Source organism: Protopterus annectens, chromosome 5.part0, assembly GCF_019279795.1.
Source record: "Protopterus annectens isolate FY-2018-M chromosome 5.part0, PAN1.0, whole genome shotgun sequence".
Classification (NCBI taxonomy): Eukaryota; Metazoa; Chordata; order Ceratodontiformes; family Protopteridae; genus Protopterus; species Protopterus annectens.
The window spans coordinates 1,712,586,837-1,712,604,963 of NC_056735.1; the positions used below are offsets into that span (position 1 = coordinate 1,712,586,837).

At 39.1% G+C, this 18,127-nt stretch overlaps 1 protein-coding gene and 1 long non-coding RNA gene across 3 annotated transcripts in view; one reads left to right on the forward strand and one right to left on the reverse strand.

The window, feature by feature from the left end:
- GSK3B (glycogen synthase kinase 3 beta) overlaps nt 1-15,111 on the reverse strand; it is a 1,987,846-nt gene extending 1,972,735 nt beyond the window's left edge. Inside the window, exon 1 of one of the 2 annotated variants that reach the window (XM_044071503.1) lies at nt 14,722-15,111. In XM_044071503.1, the coding sequence (XP_043927438.1) occupies nt 14,722-14,806 (85 nt within the window). In that variant the 5' untranslated portion in view covers nt 14,807-15,111. The remainder of the gene's footprint in view (nt 1-14,721) is intronic. The other variant, XM_044071504.1, reaches the window with a different exon arrangement.
- Nucleotides 15,112-15,240: 129 nt separating this feature from the next.
- Nucleotides 15,241-18,127, forward strand: part of LOC122801851 — a 635,962-nt gene continuing 633,075 nt past the window's right edge. The window contains exon 1 of the long non-coding RNA XR_006364810.1: nt 15,241-15,653. This is a non-coding gene — a long non-coding RNA (uncharacterized LOC122801851). The remainder of the gene's footprint in view (nt 15,654-18,127) is intronic.

The following is an 18,127-nucleotide window of genomic DNA, read 5'->3' on the forward strand; positions in this document are numbered from 1 at the left end:
TCTCTTGAACACATTCCCCTTGACAAGGCAGCCCACCTTCCTCAACATTCTTGTTTGAAATGGAAGGAATAAGACCAAACTTACTAAAACTGCTTGCACTGGGGCACAGCTAACTAGTTCGTGGAAATACAGGGTACCTACCGGAGTCTCCACATTCACAATCATATGTTCTTTTTACTCTGTTACCCGACTGTTTCCAGCCCCCTCGTAATAGCAACTAACAGGGTCTCTGCCCACCTTCGCTTCCCACCCGCCCCCAGTGATCCTATCTTTATTACACGAGCAAAACCCCTCCCATCTTTCCAACAGCCAACCACAGCACTAAACCCAACACTACCTCCATCTTCCCACTACTATCCTTCCTCCTCAGCTAACATATATAAGAATACCATACCTATGCTCACTGCATGCACTCTCCTTGCATATCTTACATCCTACCAAAACTCCATCATTCTCCCACTCAACCAATACCACTGTACTACTACTCACACCTCCACTCATGTCTCCCCCTCACTCAGCTTCCCTCCCACCAACTCAAGAACCATCCCTATGCACCGCCCACATATTCTATCAACTATATCACTCAAACAAAAAGCATCCCTACAACTTAACATAGTATCCCTCCCACCATACCCATTACCCACAGAGCACAATCATAAAGTTTCTCTAATAAACAAACACATTCAAAAACCGAGAAAACTAATAACCTCATGCATATCAAAACTAGCCCCAAGTGGAGGCATCCACCCCAACCCTGGCCCCGCCATCTTCAACCCCACTCCTAATAATCAGAATAGAAACCACAACTTCTCCCAAATTACAGCCAATAGAAAGCCAAGTGACCTCCTTTTACTAAGCCTAAACAATATAAAAGTATATCCAACAAGGTCCATGAACTCCATGCCACCAGAGACTTGTACTCCCCACATATAGTCATCCTGACAGAAACCTGGCTAAAACCTCACATTACCAGTGAGCAAATCCTCCCTACCGGTTACAGCATACTAAGAGTAGACCAGCTAAACACGAAAGGAGGCAGTATAGCTATAATACTTAAACAGCATCTAAACATCCAGATCTTAAAATCATCAGCTCCACAAATAGGCAATGAAGAATATTTACAAACCTCAAAAATAAAACCATCAACATAATTGGATGCTACTTCCCACCTGAGCAAAACATCCCTCCACTAGAAAACCTCCTCAGCTGGACTACCCACCATCGCCCCAAGAAACTATAATTTTAGGTGATTATAATATTGACTGGCAATCCTATTCTGGCAACCATAAAACCCATCATCTAAACCTTCACCCAACTAGCCCAGTCGCCAAACAGGATAAATAAAAACTCCAACAAGCACACTACCCTGGATTGGATACTAGTCAGTAAGAGCCCCCAGTCATGTATAGCAGGCTGCTTATTGGATAGCCTCAGTGATCACTCTCCAACATTTCTACTAAAAAAATACCTATATTAAGCTAAACCTGTCATCTACCGTCAAATACGTAAAAAACTAAACTTTAACCCACTCGCATTCATCTCATGCCTCAAAGAATGTAAATGGCATCCTCTAAAGTACCTCAGTCTTGATGACACAGTTGAATTTTTTAGTATTACCTTCCTGAGCATCCTTAATTAACACCCCCCCCCCATAAGACTTTCCAGAACCAAAGCACAACCCCTCCCCATGGCTAAAGAAAACCACCAAGTCAGAAATGAAAAACAGGGATAAAGCCCGGGAGCACTGGTGCAAAACCAACCCCCAACTAGACAAATTCCTTGAACTACACAATAGAGTCAAAAAGCTAATAAAACAGGACAAATTCCAATACTACCAGTCTGCCCTAGACTCCTCCCAATACAACCCCCAAACAATTCTGGTCCTCCATAAACTCCATCCTCCACCCAGGTAAAAAGTCAGTACCCCTCCTCCTAACATCCCTCACTCCTCTGAAAATATTTCTACCTCATTCAACACACACAAACCATACTATCACTAGCAAGACAACACAACCCCCCTCCACTCCAACCAACACCTTAAACTAGTAATCTCCCCACTGTCTTCTCTTTCTCCTGTTCCTACCACCACATAAAAAGTCTCTTAACTAAACTTAAGCCCACCAAATTAGCAGCAGACAACCTCCCAAGTGAATACTAACTGTTGCTCTAGCCTACCCAGTATCCATCTTGATTAACCGATCTCTGTCAGAAAGTTATGTTCCCACACTATGGAAAGTATCACATATAATTCCCCTCCACAGAACTAACCAATTACCACCCCATAGCTATTCTCTCTCCACTCTCCAAAATAAATTTGCATTGGATGCACTCACTCTCAGGTCTCAGACTACTTCCTTACTAACAACCTCCTTTCCAATACTAACATGGTTTCCAACCAAACCATAGCACCACCATTGCCTTACTCTCCTTTACTAACACTATCCTTCAGCATAAAAACAATGTCTCTCTCCCTCTGCTACTTTACTAGACCCATCTAAAGCATTCGACATGGTCCCACACAAACAACTCATCTCTGTCCTCAATAACCTATCCTTCTCTCAGTCACCTACTGGTTTCAGAGTTACCTGTCTGGCTGCCAACAATCCGTTGCATGGCAGAATGACATATCTCCCCAACTACCTGTCTATATAGGGGTTCCCCAAGGATCCATCCTTGACCTCTACTCTTCTCTATTTTCACCAATAATCTAGCCTCTGCCACCAGACATGGCACACTCATACAACACGCAGAGGACATCTGCTCAGCCCAGTCCCTACCCAAATTGCAAGTCACACAGGAAGCCTATTCCTCTGTTGAAACTTGGTTATCCAATGCCCAATTAATACTCAACCCAAACAAAACTACTCATCTTCCAACCCACAAAACATACTCAAAACAACTCTCACTTTAACATCACAGCAAACAACACCACTATATACCCAAAAGAACACAACAAATTGCTAGGAGTTGAAAAATACAAACTAAAATTTTACATTCACCTATCCAGAACAATAAAAAAAAGTCCACAAAAAACTAGGAGCATTATACAGAAATAAGCAACTTCTCACCAAAGCAGCAAAGATTTCAATAGCAAATTACCACCTCATCTCCACCCTACTTTATGCCTCTTCAATATATACCAACCTAAGGCAATGTGATGCAAACAAGCTCGAGACCTGCTACAACAAAATCGCCAAATTCGCCACAGGGGCATCCTACCGCAGTCACCACTGTCTCTCTCTTACTGAACTGGGCTGGCTTGAACTCCCTCACCTCCTTCAATGGTATCTACTCACACTCGCCCACAAACTAGTAAACCATCCACTAAACGTCCCATCCCTCCAGAATCTATTCCAACCCTATCACACCACCAGACCACCAAAATCCAGCAACAAAAATCACTTGCAAGTCACTAAAGCCAATAACTCTACTGGAGAAGCACTATTCTCTTGCGCCATAGCCAAATAATGGAATTCTCTCCCACCCACAATTACCTCTGTACCATCATGCACTCACTTCAAAACTTTACTAAAAGCGCACCTAAAAACATGCTAGCTATACCCTTGCAACTCCCCCTCTAATATCACCCACCCCATCCACCCACTATCTTTCTTTCCACCCCACTAACTACCTTGATTATAGTAAGCTCTGATGCTCATAAGCCTAACTACTTATTATAACAGCAGAAACTTATTGTAATAATTGTTAATGTCTTATGTACTTTGCAGATAATAAAGATTCTAGTTGTCTACTGATGTACTATGTTCTTCATCTGTAACTATGTTTGTAATTTTTAATTGTTATGTTGATCAAATTGTTAATTGCTATGTAAAGCCAATGTAATTACTGTCTTGTATAATTTAAACTGTGGAGCTTTTCTCCCCAGGCCTCTGCTGAAAATGGACATACATCCAGTCGGGCACTCCCGGTCAACAAAATGTAAATAAATAAAATCTACTCCAGCATCTTAGTTTAAGACCTGAATCTGTGACTTATCAGTGAGCATTGTTAAGAAAAGAATTTGCTAGCAACACTTTCACCAGTATAAAACTTAAAACCAGCAGCTTTCAGACATTTAATGAACACCTCAGCACTTGAGGGGCACAGAGTGATGCATTAGGGAACAGAAGAGGTACTTAACTGTTTAGGAAAGTTTGGATTACCGAGTGGTTCTAATGCTTGCATGGCTTGTAGTCAAGGAGTTGCACAGGATGGACTCACTATCAGACAGAATCATTAAACCAACTATGTCTGTTCCATCATTTGCAATTTCCTGCCCAAGAGATTCAAATGCAAATCAGGCGCTATAGGAAAATGCCATGGAATGATCTTGAACAAATCCGAGACTACAACTCTCCTCCTTTCAAAAGTTACCATCACATAAACCCACAAAATGTACTTAGCAACACAAATGCTGTACTTATACAACTGACACTTGCTGTACAGAAAACAAAACAATTACCAGCACGAGTGAAACGAGCACAGCATCTGATGAAGCCATAGATCCGCACCATATAAAACCAGCAGCTTATTGTGGATACAGACCAAACAAGCCAGTATGTAAAGTCAATGAGGTACTTGCTATCCTCATCACTTCCTCTGAACACAATGCTATGCACGAACCAGAATAGTATCCAAAACCAAATGCAAAGTCTTGTCATCAATATTCTTTTACATCCATCTTTCAGTTTTAACTTCTTCCTGAATATTCCCAGCTATATACAACTTGGAAAATATCAATTAGTGAGCAAATTGCTTTCAAAACTTAAGTATACAGAGGAAAAACAGACTAAGTCTGGATATACTGTAAGCGAGTACAGTGCAAACAAAGTTAGAAAACATCAGCTCAGATAATCTTTAGAAATCATTACGTTTTTACTAAATCATTAAGAATCTATATTAAGTAGATCACACAACAGTAAACAGTGGTATCTAAAAAAAAACAGTCCCGTCTCTCTCTTCAGAAGAAGACCCGACAGTATGCCTTAAGTAGGTGGTATTGCATTGCCCCCACTTTTTATCAAAATAATATGCAGCCCTCTTGCACACTAAGAAAGTAGCATGTCCCTTAAGGCCTACTTTCTTCAAATTTGCACATACAAGTCCCCACCAGCAAATCCTGACCCATCCATCTGTGACATACTCAAAGTTATGGTGTGCACGAGTGCAATGAATGATAATTACACTAGTAACAGCACAGCACCTGCAGAAATATGTCCAACCACAACAGATCTGTAGGAAAAATGTTTCATCTTAAAACTCTTTTCTTTGGAAACATCTTATTTTACTTAAACCTACCTAATGACCTTATGATGACTTTAGTGACCACAATCTAACCTATATTATAAGATAAAAAAATGCCTCTAACAATTCTCCTATGTATAAGACCCTACGTGATCTCAAATGTTTGAACCCTATTCAATTTAAAACTGAACTAAATGCCTGCAACTGGAACCCACTAAAGACACTTCCTCTTGAAGAAGCTGTTCTATACTTTAACACCACATTCCTAACAATTCTAGATAATCACGCACCAAAACGTTCCATCCGAATTAAATCTAAACCTGCCCCCTGGCTATCTAAAGACACAAGACAAAAAATGTTACTTAGGAACAAATCTTGGAAAAAATGGCGAACCAGCAAATCTCCCATAGACCAACAGACCTTTAGGCACCTAAGAAACAGTACCAAAAAAGCTATCTTCTCTGATAAAAAGAGTTATTATAGTAATCTCCAGCAAGCAAAACACAATAACCCTCAAAAATTCTGGTCAACCCTAAACAGACTTCTTCACCCTGGACAGACTACCACCCCGTCCCCTTCCGGGTCTGAAAAGAATTCCTCCCTTGATACTGCCAATACTTTCAACTCATTCTTTATTGATACTATTAATTCATTGGCCTCCCATCTCTCTAGTGACAACACTAGCATCCCTGACCTTACATCCTTCAAACTACCAACCTTTAGGCTACAACCCATCTCCACTACCTTTATACAGAAATGTATCCACAAACTCAAACCATGTACCCCCTCGGCAGACCAGCTTCCATCTGAATTCCTTCAAAAAGCAGCCTCTGAAATAGCCTATCCCATATCCATCCTTATTAATAGAACTGTAAATGAAGCAACCATACCCGACATATGGAAAATCTCTCACATCATACCCTTACATAAAGGAGGTAACTCCTATGAATATTCTAATTATAGGCCCATAGCTCTCTTGTCCCCACTCGCAAAAATCATGGAAAAATGTGTTCACCATCAGTTAATGAACCACTTAATAACAAATAACATTCTTTCTGACTGTCAACATGGCTTTAGGCCTTTTCATAGCACAACCACCGCTCTCCTCTCCTTTACAGACTTTATTAACAAAAATCGCAATAATAACATCCTGTCTTCAGCTCTTTTTATTGACCTGTCCAAAGCCTTCGACATGGTCAACCACTCTCTCCTCTTAAATATTCTCGAATCTCTATCCTTAGAATCTAAGGTTGTCCACTGGTTTAGTTCCTATCTCACTAACAGGAAACAGGCCGTCCTCTGGGACAACAAACTCTCATCTCTTCTCCCAATTTCACTTGGGGTACCCCAGGCTCTATTCTCGGACCCCTTCTTTTCTCCCTCTTTATAAATGACTTAGAAGTAGCTATTCCCCAAGCTACATGCATACAATACGCTGATGACTCCACACTAATTTGCTCTGCTAAATCCATTAAACTTCAAACTAATACTCAAACTGTATTTTCCAAAGTTGAAACTTGGTTCTTAAAACATTGCCTCCTCCTAAACGCAAAAAAAACCAAACTCTTACTTTTTAGGCCTACTACCAGATCTCCTACATTAGACTTCACCATCTTATCTAATAATGGAACCCTTATATCACCTGACTCTACTACTAAACTGCTAGGAGTCACGATTGACAACAATCTTTCCTTTGACTGTCATATCAACAATACCATTAAATCTGTAAACAGGAAACTTGGCTCTCTATAGAATTAAAACTTTCTTAACCTCCCCAGCCAAAGTTACTCTTGCTCACTCTCACCTTATTTCCACTCTTCTCTATGCCTCACCAATCTATACTAACCTCAAGAAAAACAATCTCTCCAAACTGTCTACCACTTACAATAATATAGCTAGATTTGTTACTGGTAAGCTGTTCAGAACTCACCACTGTCTGAATCTGCAGCAACTTAACTGGCTTGAACTGACAAACATGCTGCTTCTTTCCCAACTCACGTTTGTCCAAAGAGCTTTCTACCAACCTCATAACACACCTGTACTTTCTAACCTCTTAACCCCTTATTCTAATCTGAACTCACTCCGCTCATCAAACAAACTGCTAGTCACCTTAACCAAATCTAATAACCTAGCTGGGGATTCCCTCTTCTCGAATTCCATTGGTAAACACTGGAATCAACTTCCTACCGAACTTACTTCCATTGCATCTACTGTTCTGTTCAAAAACTTAGAATCTACCTTAAAAGCCACTGGATGTGCCCCTGCTCTAATCCTGATTAAAAAGCTAATTTCCTTAGTTAACCCTCTTTTTTCTCTCCCTATTCTTTTGTGCCTCCTGCTTTCTCCCTTAGCTCTCTTTCTCTACCATATATGGACTTCTCCCCTATATCTTTCCTCTATATGGCTATGACTCTTTTCCAGAAAGCATATATCTTTTACAAATCTGCTCTCTCTATCTATCGTTGTTTCTCTCTCCTTGGTCTTGCACTTTTCTCTTCTTGGTTTTAAAATATGTAATAAGCCTTAACATGTTGCTATTTACATTGTCTAGGAATTTAAAGTCATTTTCTTTTAGTAATTATGTTCATTGTCTACGTCCTACCAGAGTGTAATCTGTTATTTTTGATCATGTTATACCTCTTTTGTCTATATGTGGAGCTTTTCTCCCGGGGCCTCTGCTGAAAATGGAAATATATCCAGTTAGACTAGCCCGGTTAACAAATGTAAAATAAAATAAAATAAATACTTGCCACCAGACTGTAATAATCTGTCCAGCACATCAAAGATATGAACTAGTACAGTTAACAGGAACTAAAGCAACCAGAGGGAAAAAGAAGAAATACAGTACAATTTTCACGTGTTGCACTTCGTTGTCCCCCCCCCCACACACACACACAGAAACATACCTTACGTTTTTTTAGAGTTTTAAAAGGGAAGACCGGAATAAATTCCCACTCTCTCCAACCTAAGAACAAGTCAAGCCAAACAAATAGGATAGGGTACAGCATTAGTCTGGCCTATTTTAAACAGCAACTCCCAAGCAACCAGAAACTACAGTTATCCAGCATCTACCAATCCCCATGGGTGCCGGTTAACAGAGAGTTTACTGTACAAGTTTTTCACAAGCAGCTACACAATTCACAAGGCTGTGCATTACTAGTCAATTCAACAAACTAAACCATGAATGCCTCTCCGTTAACTAATACCCTAAATTTTGGCAGGTTTGAATTTCAGAGGCTAAATATGTAGAATCATGGAACAAACCAGTCCAATACATCTGAACCAGCTATGTTGTAAACTCTGAGCAGAAGTTGTGCTGTTATTAATGTACTAGTCATCCATTGCATATTTTCCAAACCATAACCTAGGATATGTCTTTCACATTTAACTTGGCATCTTTAAACCCTCTTCCAGGTCCTGAAGTTCAATCATGTCTTATAAAAGGTCCAGCTGGGCTGATGTTTCTCACAATAAAAATGTGAGAATAGTCCAGCTTTTCGTGACTTCTCAACCCACCAGAGAAAAAATATCAGTCATTTACGAGGTGACCTGAGCTCCCATCCAGAAAGTTAGGTGGGTGGCTATACCTCCTCTAAAAGATCTGCTCCTAGTAGTCATACCCCCAGGGCTCAGTCCTTGTGACACTCCACTTTGGCATTTACTTTTCAGAAGTCAAAGCTAATGTTTTGTGTCCAGATCCAAGGATGTAACAGTTCAGTAGCACTTGGCATTCATTAGGCTGACCTTTGAATACAACTACGTTTTTGGTACGTCCCTATTCAAAACACTTGTCGCAACTGGCATAGCACATTCCCACCAAATAAATAAAAGGCCTAAAACAAAAAACTATGCAGCTAGTCTCAAAACCTTGTCCCTGTTCTCGGTATCATACAAAGTACTGAGAAGCGATCTATGCCTTGTGTATAAAACTTAAACAAACCCCATTCTGTCACATTGATTACACATTTTCAAGTCCAATGGTATCACAAGCATCCACTCAAGAGATTTCAATATCTTTTGCAAAATAAACAGAACACATTGGGAGAGATAGGGTTGTATCATATAGAATACTGCTTCCACTGAAGCGCATTATTCTATTCAAACGTAACCTAGTCGAATGGATGAATAACCACAAATTCACCATTGGTTTAGCACCCTTGTCCCTCATGGATAGGGGAAACCTGCAAAATGTCTCCGCATATCCTTATCTGGCCCATCTCTGGGCAACTTGTACACAAAATATAAGAGCGAATAATACAAGTCTAGCCTTACATTCCCATGGTAGTTAAGCACATTAACAGACAAACGTACATTAAACAGAAAACAAACCATGCTAACATTTTTCACTTTTACATACATTATACAAAAATAGCAACTATCAGCAGTCTAACATTACATAATCTGAAAATATGATGCAACTATTACCCCGCTAACATTAAATAAATCTGCTGAATTCCTGCCTTCCCTTAAACCTCGCTCTTCCTCCTGAACATTATTCTACATGCATTGTTCCCACACTTTTCCATTTCTATGCAATTTGCATCTTCTCTTTTCTAAAAGGTCCCTCTTCCAGTTCTTTTATAAATATTCCATACTTCAAATACACTTGGTTTAGACTAATTTCCATTTTCTCAAGTTTAATTCTGTTGGCTAAAAAAAAGCAAAGTAACCAAGTCTTTACTATCTAACCAATTCAGATCCTGCTTCCCAGCTCAAAAAATAAAATTTCCTTAGTTGCAGACACTTGTTCACCCAATATATTTCAGAGTACTCTGTAAGGAAAGTTTAAAGCATACCAACTCATTACACTCACCAAAACTATGTGCCCAGTTTCTTCCACGTCACACCTCCAACATCTGCTACCTACAAAAGGAAAAATTACTTGGAAGTCTGCTTGGGGTATAAACACCTAAGCAAACATGCCAAACAAAGATCTTAAACCTTCTGGACACAGTTACATACTTGGGAGTCATACATATGTCCTCCCATTGTTTTCTCAAAGTTCCTTTTCCAGTCTCTACTCCCAATGTTTTCTAACCTCCTCTGATTGATCAACAGTTTCATGCAATATTTTATATACCCCACTAATCATCATGCAATGGTTTACATATCCTACTAATACTACTTATCCCCTTTAACAGCAGCTTCTATTCTAGATTCAATAAAATTCTACCAGAACAGATCACTTCAGACTGCCCTATCCATTTCTTTGTCCATACTTTAACATCAGTCCCTGGTAGGGAAACGAGTCTCTAGCCTGTAGTCCAAATGTCTTCTTGACCTCATTTATTTGCTCCCAATACCTTGGTGCCTCTTGTCAGTTCTCCAGTAAATTCCAGCCTCCTCTTACCTATTTTCTGCACCCCTACTTAGTCATCTCGTTCTTAGAATACTTTATGAATATAATATTCTGCATAAGTAGCAGAAAGGATCTGCATCCAAAATCCCACCATTTCTTATTCTGCTACTTATGCAGAATATTACATTCATGAAGGATCTGCATCCAAAATCCCACCATTCTTGAACTTCCTCTCCGCTTCATTATCACCATCTATTTCCATTTTGAATAATCATCTGCTTGTATCATGTACAACAACCTTAAAATACATGCCTTCAAATCAGGTAACCCAAATCACGTTGACCTATTAGAAGGATCAACTTATCCTACTTGACTCTTGCACATTTCTCCCCTATAATAAATCCCTCTTTAATTATTGTCCTGAACTTCTCTAGTGGAGAGAAATATGCCCAACCCATATATAAAACTAAAGGCTTAAAAACATTTTCAATCTTTGTATCTTACAATCCACAAACAAAAAGTTTTTAGTTTCTCACTTTTTGTATTATCTTTTATTTAGTCTCTTCCCACATTTCCTTAACTGCCATAAGAAATCCATACTCCGAAATACATCTTTTTGAGTCCCCATAAATAAGGGGATTGCTGAATCAGTCTGTGGGTACATTCATAAAGATTAAACAATTTCTGGCTATATCATTTATTTTACATTCCAAAAAGATGCGATATGGTCTCAAAATATTCTACAACACTGAGATGTCCTTTTCTAGATTTGTCAGATACAAAACAATATAGAAACAAAGCCAACTTTTCTTGATTATCACACCAACTATATCCTTGCATTACTAAGTCCCTTATTTTCTTTGTCAATGGCTCAACTCAATAATCACTCAATAATAATTAATAATCCCCTTTCCCCCATTGGGTCAGGCTGTCATGTCAACTGTCGCAGTCTCTCTTGATTCAATGTCACTCTCCTACCTACTTCAGCCATCATGTCTGACTGTTGCTGGTCTTTTCTCACACATCTTGCTCTTTCGTGGATACCCTTGTTTCCTCTTTTCTTCTTATCTGTCGCAAAACATCTTCATCGGATAGTCTGCTTTTCTAAGTGCCCAAATCACTGCAATCTGTTCTCTTTGACCTTCTCTACAAGTAGAGTCACTTTGGCTTCTCCTGTGATGTCCTCAATTTTTAGTCTACTCTACAGTGTGCATTTTACCACCAATCAGAAGTACTTAATTGCCATCACCTCTAGCTTCATAGACTGTCCTGCCTTTAACACTCAGGTTTTTGTACCATACAGCACTACTGGTCACACCACTGTTTTGTACACATTACATTACTGCTTCTTTAGCATTCTGTGGTCATACACTAACCCCGCCACTCTATGTCAGTTGGTTGCAGACCCTCTGGTTCTAACTTTTGACTACCTGTTAAATATCCTATTTTTCATCCAATCATCCTCCCCAGAACTGTTATGCAGTCTGACGGGGGTCAGATACCTCTATACTGCCCACAATTGTAAAGGCTGCCTTTGTTCTTGAACAATATTACTAGTAAGCTTGCTCTACAGTTAGCTGAGATGCACCTTTCTCTCCACACTGCTGCAAGTACCCTTAGGAGTCATTTCTTTCCATCTCACCAAACATATTTATATCTGTTGTCACCTCATCTGAGCCTGCTGCTTTCCCCAACTTCACCATCTCTAAATATAAATCCAATAACAAAGGGGGAAAAGGACACCCCTGTCTGGTTCCAAACACAACTTAATCAGAAAAGAACCCACCTACTTTAAATTTTTCCTCCAATCATTCAAAATATCTTCCTAATTACTTTACTGTTGTGTCAGGGAATGCAAATACATATTATCAATAGGACTTGGCACAGTTGAGGTTAAACAACATTTAAAACTCTGAGAAATCCTACTACCTTACCTCACAAATTCAGCACTACACACTAAAAAAATGCCATTTTAATGATCATAATCTACAAAACTAACTTCTCACTGCCACAGATACGGATTAAGCCACTCCCTCATAAATCACTTGCCAAGTGAAATTCAGATCAAAACTAATATTTATATGAAGCTTTTAAATATGAAAATGGTTACTCAAAGTTGTACATACTTTTTTGGCTTATCTTTCTCAGCGGTCTTTGCATACCCAATGATGAACTTCATTTAATATCTATACAATTTATTACTATTTGTACCTTGCAGAATTAAATGTGGCATGACATCAGAAACTGGAAAACAGCTGCAGAATTAAGATGGGAAAAACAAACAACTGTAAAAGTCAAACTAGAAAATAAACCCAGAAGCCAGCATACATACCCCATAAAGAATTAGAGTAAAATATAAAACATCAAACTAATCATAATAAATATTGTTCCATTCACCATTACAGCTGAACCTTGTATGCAAATCAGCTGTTCTGTATTATTCACTAGTCAACCAGTGGTGTGAATGTGGACCCTTGATTGTTACTGTCTATGTGACAAACTGATCCATGTGCAAAATGGGAAAAAGGGTTAAATAAAAATTTAACTGCAGCATCTAATATTATTAGAAAATGCATCATAAAAAGCTCAAAAATATCATAATTTAACACTGCACTTTATACGAATATTCAGAATGTAGAATGTGTAACTGATTCTTCGTGGCAAACCTGACACTTTACATTCTAGACATCTCTCTTAAAATAGGTGTCATAGTTGAAAGAGATGGCAAGTATACCTCTGCACCATACACTTGGCCAAACAAAAGTCAACCAATATTTCCTGGACTGTAAGAGAACATTTCTGTCTAATTCTCAATAGATTTATATTGTAGGCTACTACCAATATTAATACTGCAGTATACAAAACAAGGGATATAGAAAATCATGTGCAATTTATCATTAAGATACTTGTGCAAGAACTGCAAAGATTATACAAGCCCAAAACATGGTCAGAGTGATCTGCAATTTAACTAAAATTCAGCTTTCACAAAATATCTTCCCTCTCACTTACTGTATCCGTTACCTATATAACATTTTGTTGCAAAATCTCATGGAATTTTAGGAGCTGTAAAAAACATTTACACAAGTGAAATGCCCAACCATCTTAACAAAAATGAACAACCCTAACACTGTGTACCAGAAGAACTGAAGCCCGGTTTCTTCTACTCCCCAGTTTGGTGCGACCTGCTGTTAAATTGTCTATTCAAATAAAGAGACCCTCAATAATTTTCAGCTCCAGGCCCAAGAGGCCCATAACCCAGCAATGTGTAGAAGACAATACAGATGCTTTTCAAAAACTTTAATCTGGGGAAAAGGGCACACAACCAGAAAGAAATATGCAGACTGTCTTATTCTGCAAGACACTGTCCATCCACATATACACAGAAAACAGAAATTTTCACTTTACTACAAAACAAGATGATGAACACCGCTCTTCGAAAACCCTCAACCAGTCGGCAGCTCAATGTGCAGACAGCATTATATACTTAAAAAAAATACTGCATGTAAAGAAAATATATAAGCCACAATCAGATAAGTATGACCATGCAACTTCACTGCTTCGTTCAAAAACACAATATAAAAAACCAATGAAAGAATTCTTGGCAATTGTATAGATTAGAATGCACAGTCTTGGTTCGCTCAGGTATGGGCGGAGAATGGGCGGCGATTACTTGACTGGCAGCCCAAAGTGGCTGTCAATCAAGAGCGCCGGCTTCAAAGACTCAGTTAACCGTTAACTTACCCGAATTCTGTCCATCACAGACTCCATCCCTAACCCTAAAACCCGGTCCCTGTTGATCCTAACCCTAAAACTCCCTTACACTAACCCTAAACTCAGTCCCTAATGATACAACTCCGTCCCTGACCCTATCCCTAAAATCCAACCCATGACCCCAATTCTAGAACTTCGTCACCGACAGCAACCCTAACTCATGATCCAAATACTAAAGACCTTTTCCTGACCTCAATAATAAAATCTCATCCTTGACCCTAACCCCTGACCCTAATTAACCCCCTGTAGTACTGTCTGTCTTTAAGTAGGCGGTAACAGCTCGCTACCCGTTACCGCGTCAGAGCCATAGCGGGCGGCGCTTGCTACTGCGCATCCCATACTGTCCTAATCTACACAATCACCAGATTCTGTAATAAGGATCAAGAATGAATAAAATCAATACTCACTGCTGACTTTCATACTGAAAGCTGACGGCTGCTGAACAGGTTTGCAGCTTTCTGCAAAGGAGGTGGTTCGGGGCCGCCCTGACATGATCCTTCGTTCACGTTCACCTTATGCGCTACGTTTTAAATTTAAAACAATGACAAATAACTCATCCGATACACAGGTCCCGTCTTGCTCCTTGACCGTTCTGGTTCACTTCTTATAGATCATCCATCAGGTTTAAATTTCAGTTGAATAAAATCTTAGACATTAAAATGAAATAAGAAATATGCCACCTGTTTTTTGTTTGTCCTTTCCTTTTTAAAACTCAGGCTCTGCATATCACCGTTTAAAATCTGGGTTTAACAGCAACGTCTCGGTTCACACCCTTTTGCAGACTTAATAAAAACCCGTATAAAGGATACGTACGTTCAATGGCGTAATGTACTTTGAGTACCCCACGGATGCGCAGTAGCAAGCCACGCCCACGCTTACTACCTGATCACGCCTCCAAAGTGATGTAACTGTACGTAATGAATATTCATAAGGAAGTTGTCTTGACGCGATTGGGTAGGAAAGTGGGACTGTGAAGAGTGGATGAGCGGTATCGAAGCTGTGGGATCTGAATGTTATACTGACTGATGGGTAACGGTATTTGTGCAGGTGCTCTGGGTAAACGGGCGAATTACGTTTTGCCTCTGAAAAAAAAAAAAGTCGACTGGAGATGCTATTTTGCTGGGAGTTGTTGAATTTGTCCTGTCTCATTAGTAATTGAACATGTTTGCGATGAGCTGGAAGTGATGGTGCGTTTCCTTATGGAGCGAAGAAGTCACCAAAACGAAAATCAGCAATAGACTCTGCTGCAACTAGGGTGTCTTGTCGAGGAGATGAGGAAAGATAAGTTGTAGTTTTCCCGAATGATGACTGTCCTTGAAGGGGAGGAAATAGATAAATGGTAGGTTAGGTGAGCCGAGTACTGAAATAATAAGTGCGATTTTTCTCTTTTGGTAAGGGTGTCGGACAGGTTAGTATGATGTTGGTAACTTGATTTAAAATCTTAAGAACTATGTTGCAAACGTTTCACTTGCCATTACATCTTCCTTGAGTCGACTGTTTGGTCCTCGTTTGCAAGAACTGGTCACGGAAAATGTAATATAGTCAGCAGTTGAGATAACTCTGACTACTAGACGGCCCTTTGGGCCAATGGTGTGTATTATGCAGTGCCATACCTTTCTTTGCATACCATGGTGCTTTGAACAGTTTTGGATTTTGTGCTTTGAACAGTTTTGGATCTACTTTTTTGTGTTCCAGCCGGAACAGTGGCAATAAATCTATTTTTCCAGCAAGGTCTGTGTTGCCTTCCTCCTCTGGTGCTTGTGGACTTAGTTTCTTTGCATACCCGTTTCCACACGTGCACTGATTGACAGTAGTACCACACCCAGCGTAGTAAGGACCAGGCTACCTATGTATGTTGATTCCAGCTTCCTTGTCCAAGATATTTTATCTTGATCTCTGTTGGGTCGGATACTTTATTTTGAGCCATGGCAAACTACGCCGCTGCCCTTCTTGTGAGCAGGTGTTGGCCATTTCAGTTCTATCCCCTTTTGTGGTTATCCAGTGATCTGAACCCAAATCTTTTGTTAGAGGCTTCAATCATACCTCTTAACTTCTTGGAGCAAAAAATCTGGACAAAGCTATAAATAAGGGGACAAAGGCCCAAAAATAGGGACAGTTTTTTAAAAATTGCTCCTACAAACTTCGAAAGTTGATACAATAACGGGTTTTGCATTAACATGAATTTTCTGAAGTGTTCGAAGTCTGAAACTCAAATGTCTTGTCATTTTTCTGACCTCAGTCCTCCATGAATTGCAGGTGATTTACTAAAAAAACACATGTTTATGAAAAATGGACCAAAATTTGAGGCAATAATCTGTACAGTTGAGAGGTATGGGCTGTGCATCCTTATTCCAGAATCTGATCAAGTCTTTGTGTGATTTTTGTAATACTTCTTGACCAACTAAGTACATGCATTTGTGAAAAAAATGTGAATTAATAAAATGCTTAGGCGATCAATTATTTTATATTTAGCTCAATGATTTCTGCAGAGTAAGCACCTTCAGGTGTGTTCACAAGAGGTGCTGGTCATATAGAACTGCCGCAAGGCTTACATAATCAGACCTAAAGACTTTTGTTTTTTTTTTTTTTTGTTGTTTTTTTTGGGGGGGGGGTGCAGAAATCATAGTCTTGGAATCATTTACTTAACCAGTGCAGAATGACAGTCTTAGGAGGGGGAATGCCCTTTTAGCATTGATAAAATTAATGTATCCCAATAATTTTTATGCAGTTTTGTTTTCTGTGATTAACCACTCAAAGCCAATATGATGTGATAAGCAACTTGATACGCAATCATTTAGTATAAGTATTGATGTAAAAACAACTACTTTTAAAGGGATACTAATGGTGTACTAATTTTGTGGTCATGCTGCCTTGTAAGCAAGGGAAATGCTTAGTTTTCACCCTTTAGTATGTTTAGTTTAATGGGGCAAGGGATATAGTGCAGCACAACATCTCTGCAGTTTTATGTTGTAATAGGAGGTCCTGCATAATTGGTATAATTATAAAAAACAAACTTTTTTTAGTATTCTAAGGATAAATCTGAAACCAGTGGCAACATAAGATTTTATCTCTGTTACTACTTTTTCTTTCTACCAGGACTGCAGAAGCAAACTGATAATGTGAAAAATACAATTCCTTAGCAAATGCCCAGTTTAACTGTCATAAAAATCAATGAAAACAGCTGCTGTAACCCCACCCTGTGAATCAAATTCCATTTTTTAAACAATTCTATTCTCTTCTGTGCTTGTTCTCTATCACTTTGACCAGATGCAGTTGCTAGCCAGTTTCATAACGGGCAGAGCTGTTAGAGAATGTATACTAAGCACGGTCACACAGTCTAGTCATTGAGGAGTTGTTACCCAAGTTATGAAATGACTCCTTGATTTATTATTTATATACTCTAAATGTTGTTTGACTTGTGTTTTTAACAGAAATGTGTGAAATGTAATATAAATAACAGAAGATTATTTCCATCTAGTCCCCAGTCAGATGCTGCTAAATATATATGAGCATTGGTTGGCTTAGAGAGTGAATTATGCACTGCTGTGTAAACTTGAGGACAGTTCACCGATGCATGCTTTAATAGCCTGAATATATAGACTGATAATTTTGAGAGGTGCAGTAACAACAGGGATGCTAATTCAATCTGGGGATGTATATGATTGGTGCGGTTTATCTAGTGTATGACAGAGGCAGTGGATCATGGAAGAAGAATGAAAACCTCTGCCTTGTTATGATTCAGAAATCTAAAATGTCCTTATTTGATAAAGCCAGTATTTCCATTTACAATTACCCTTGTAATCAAACTTCTCC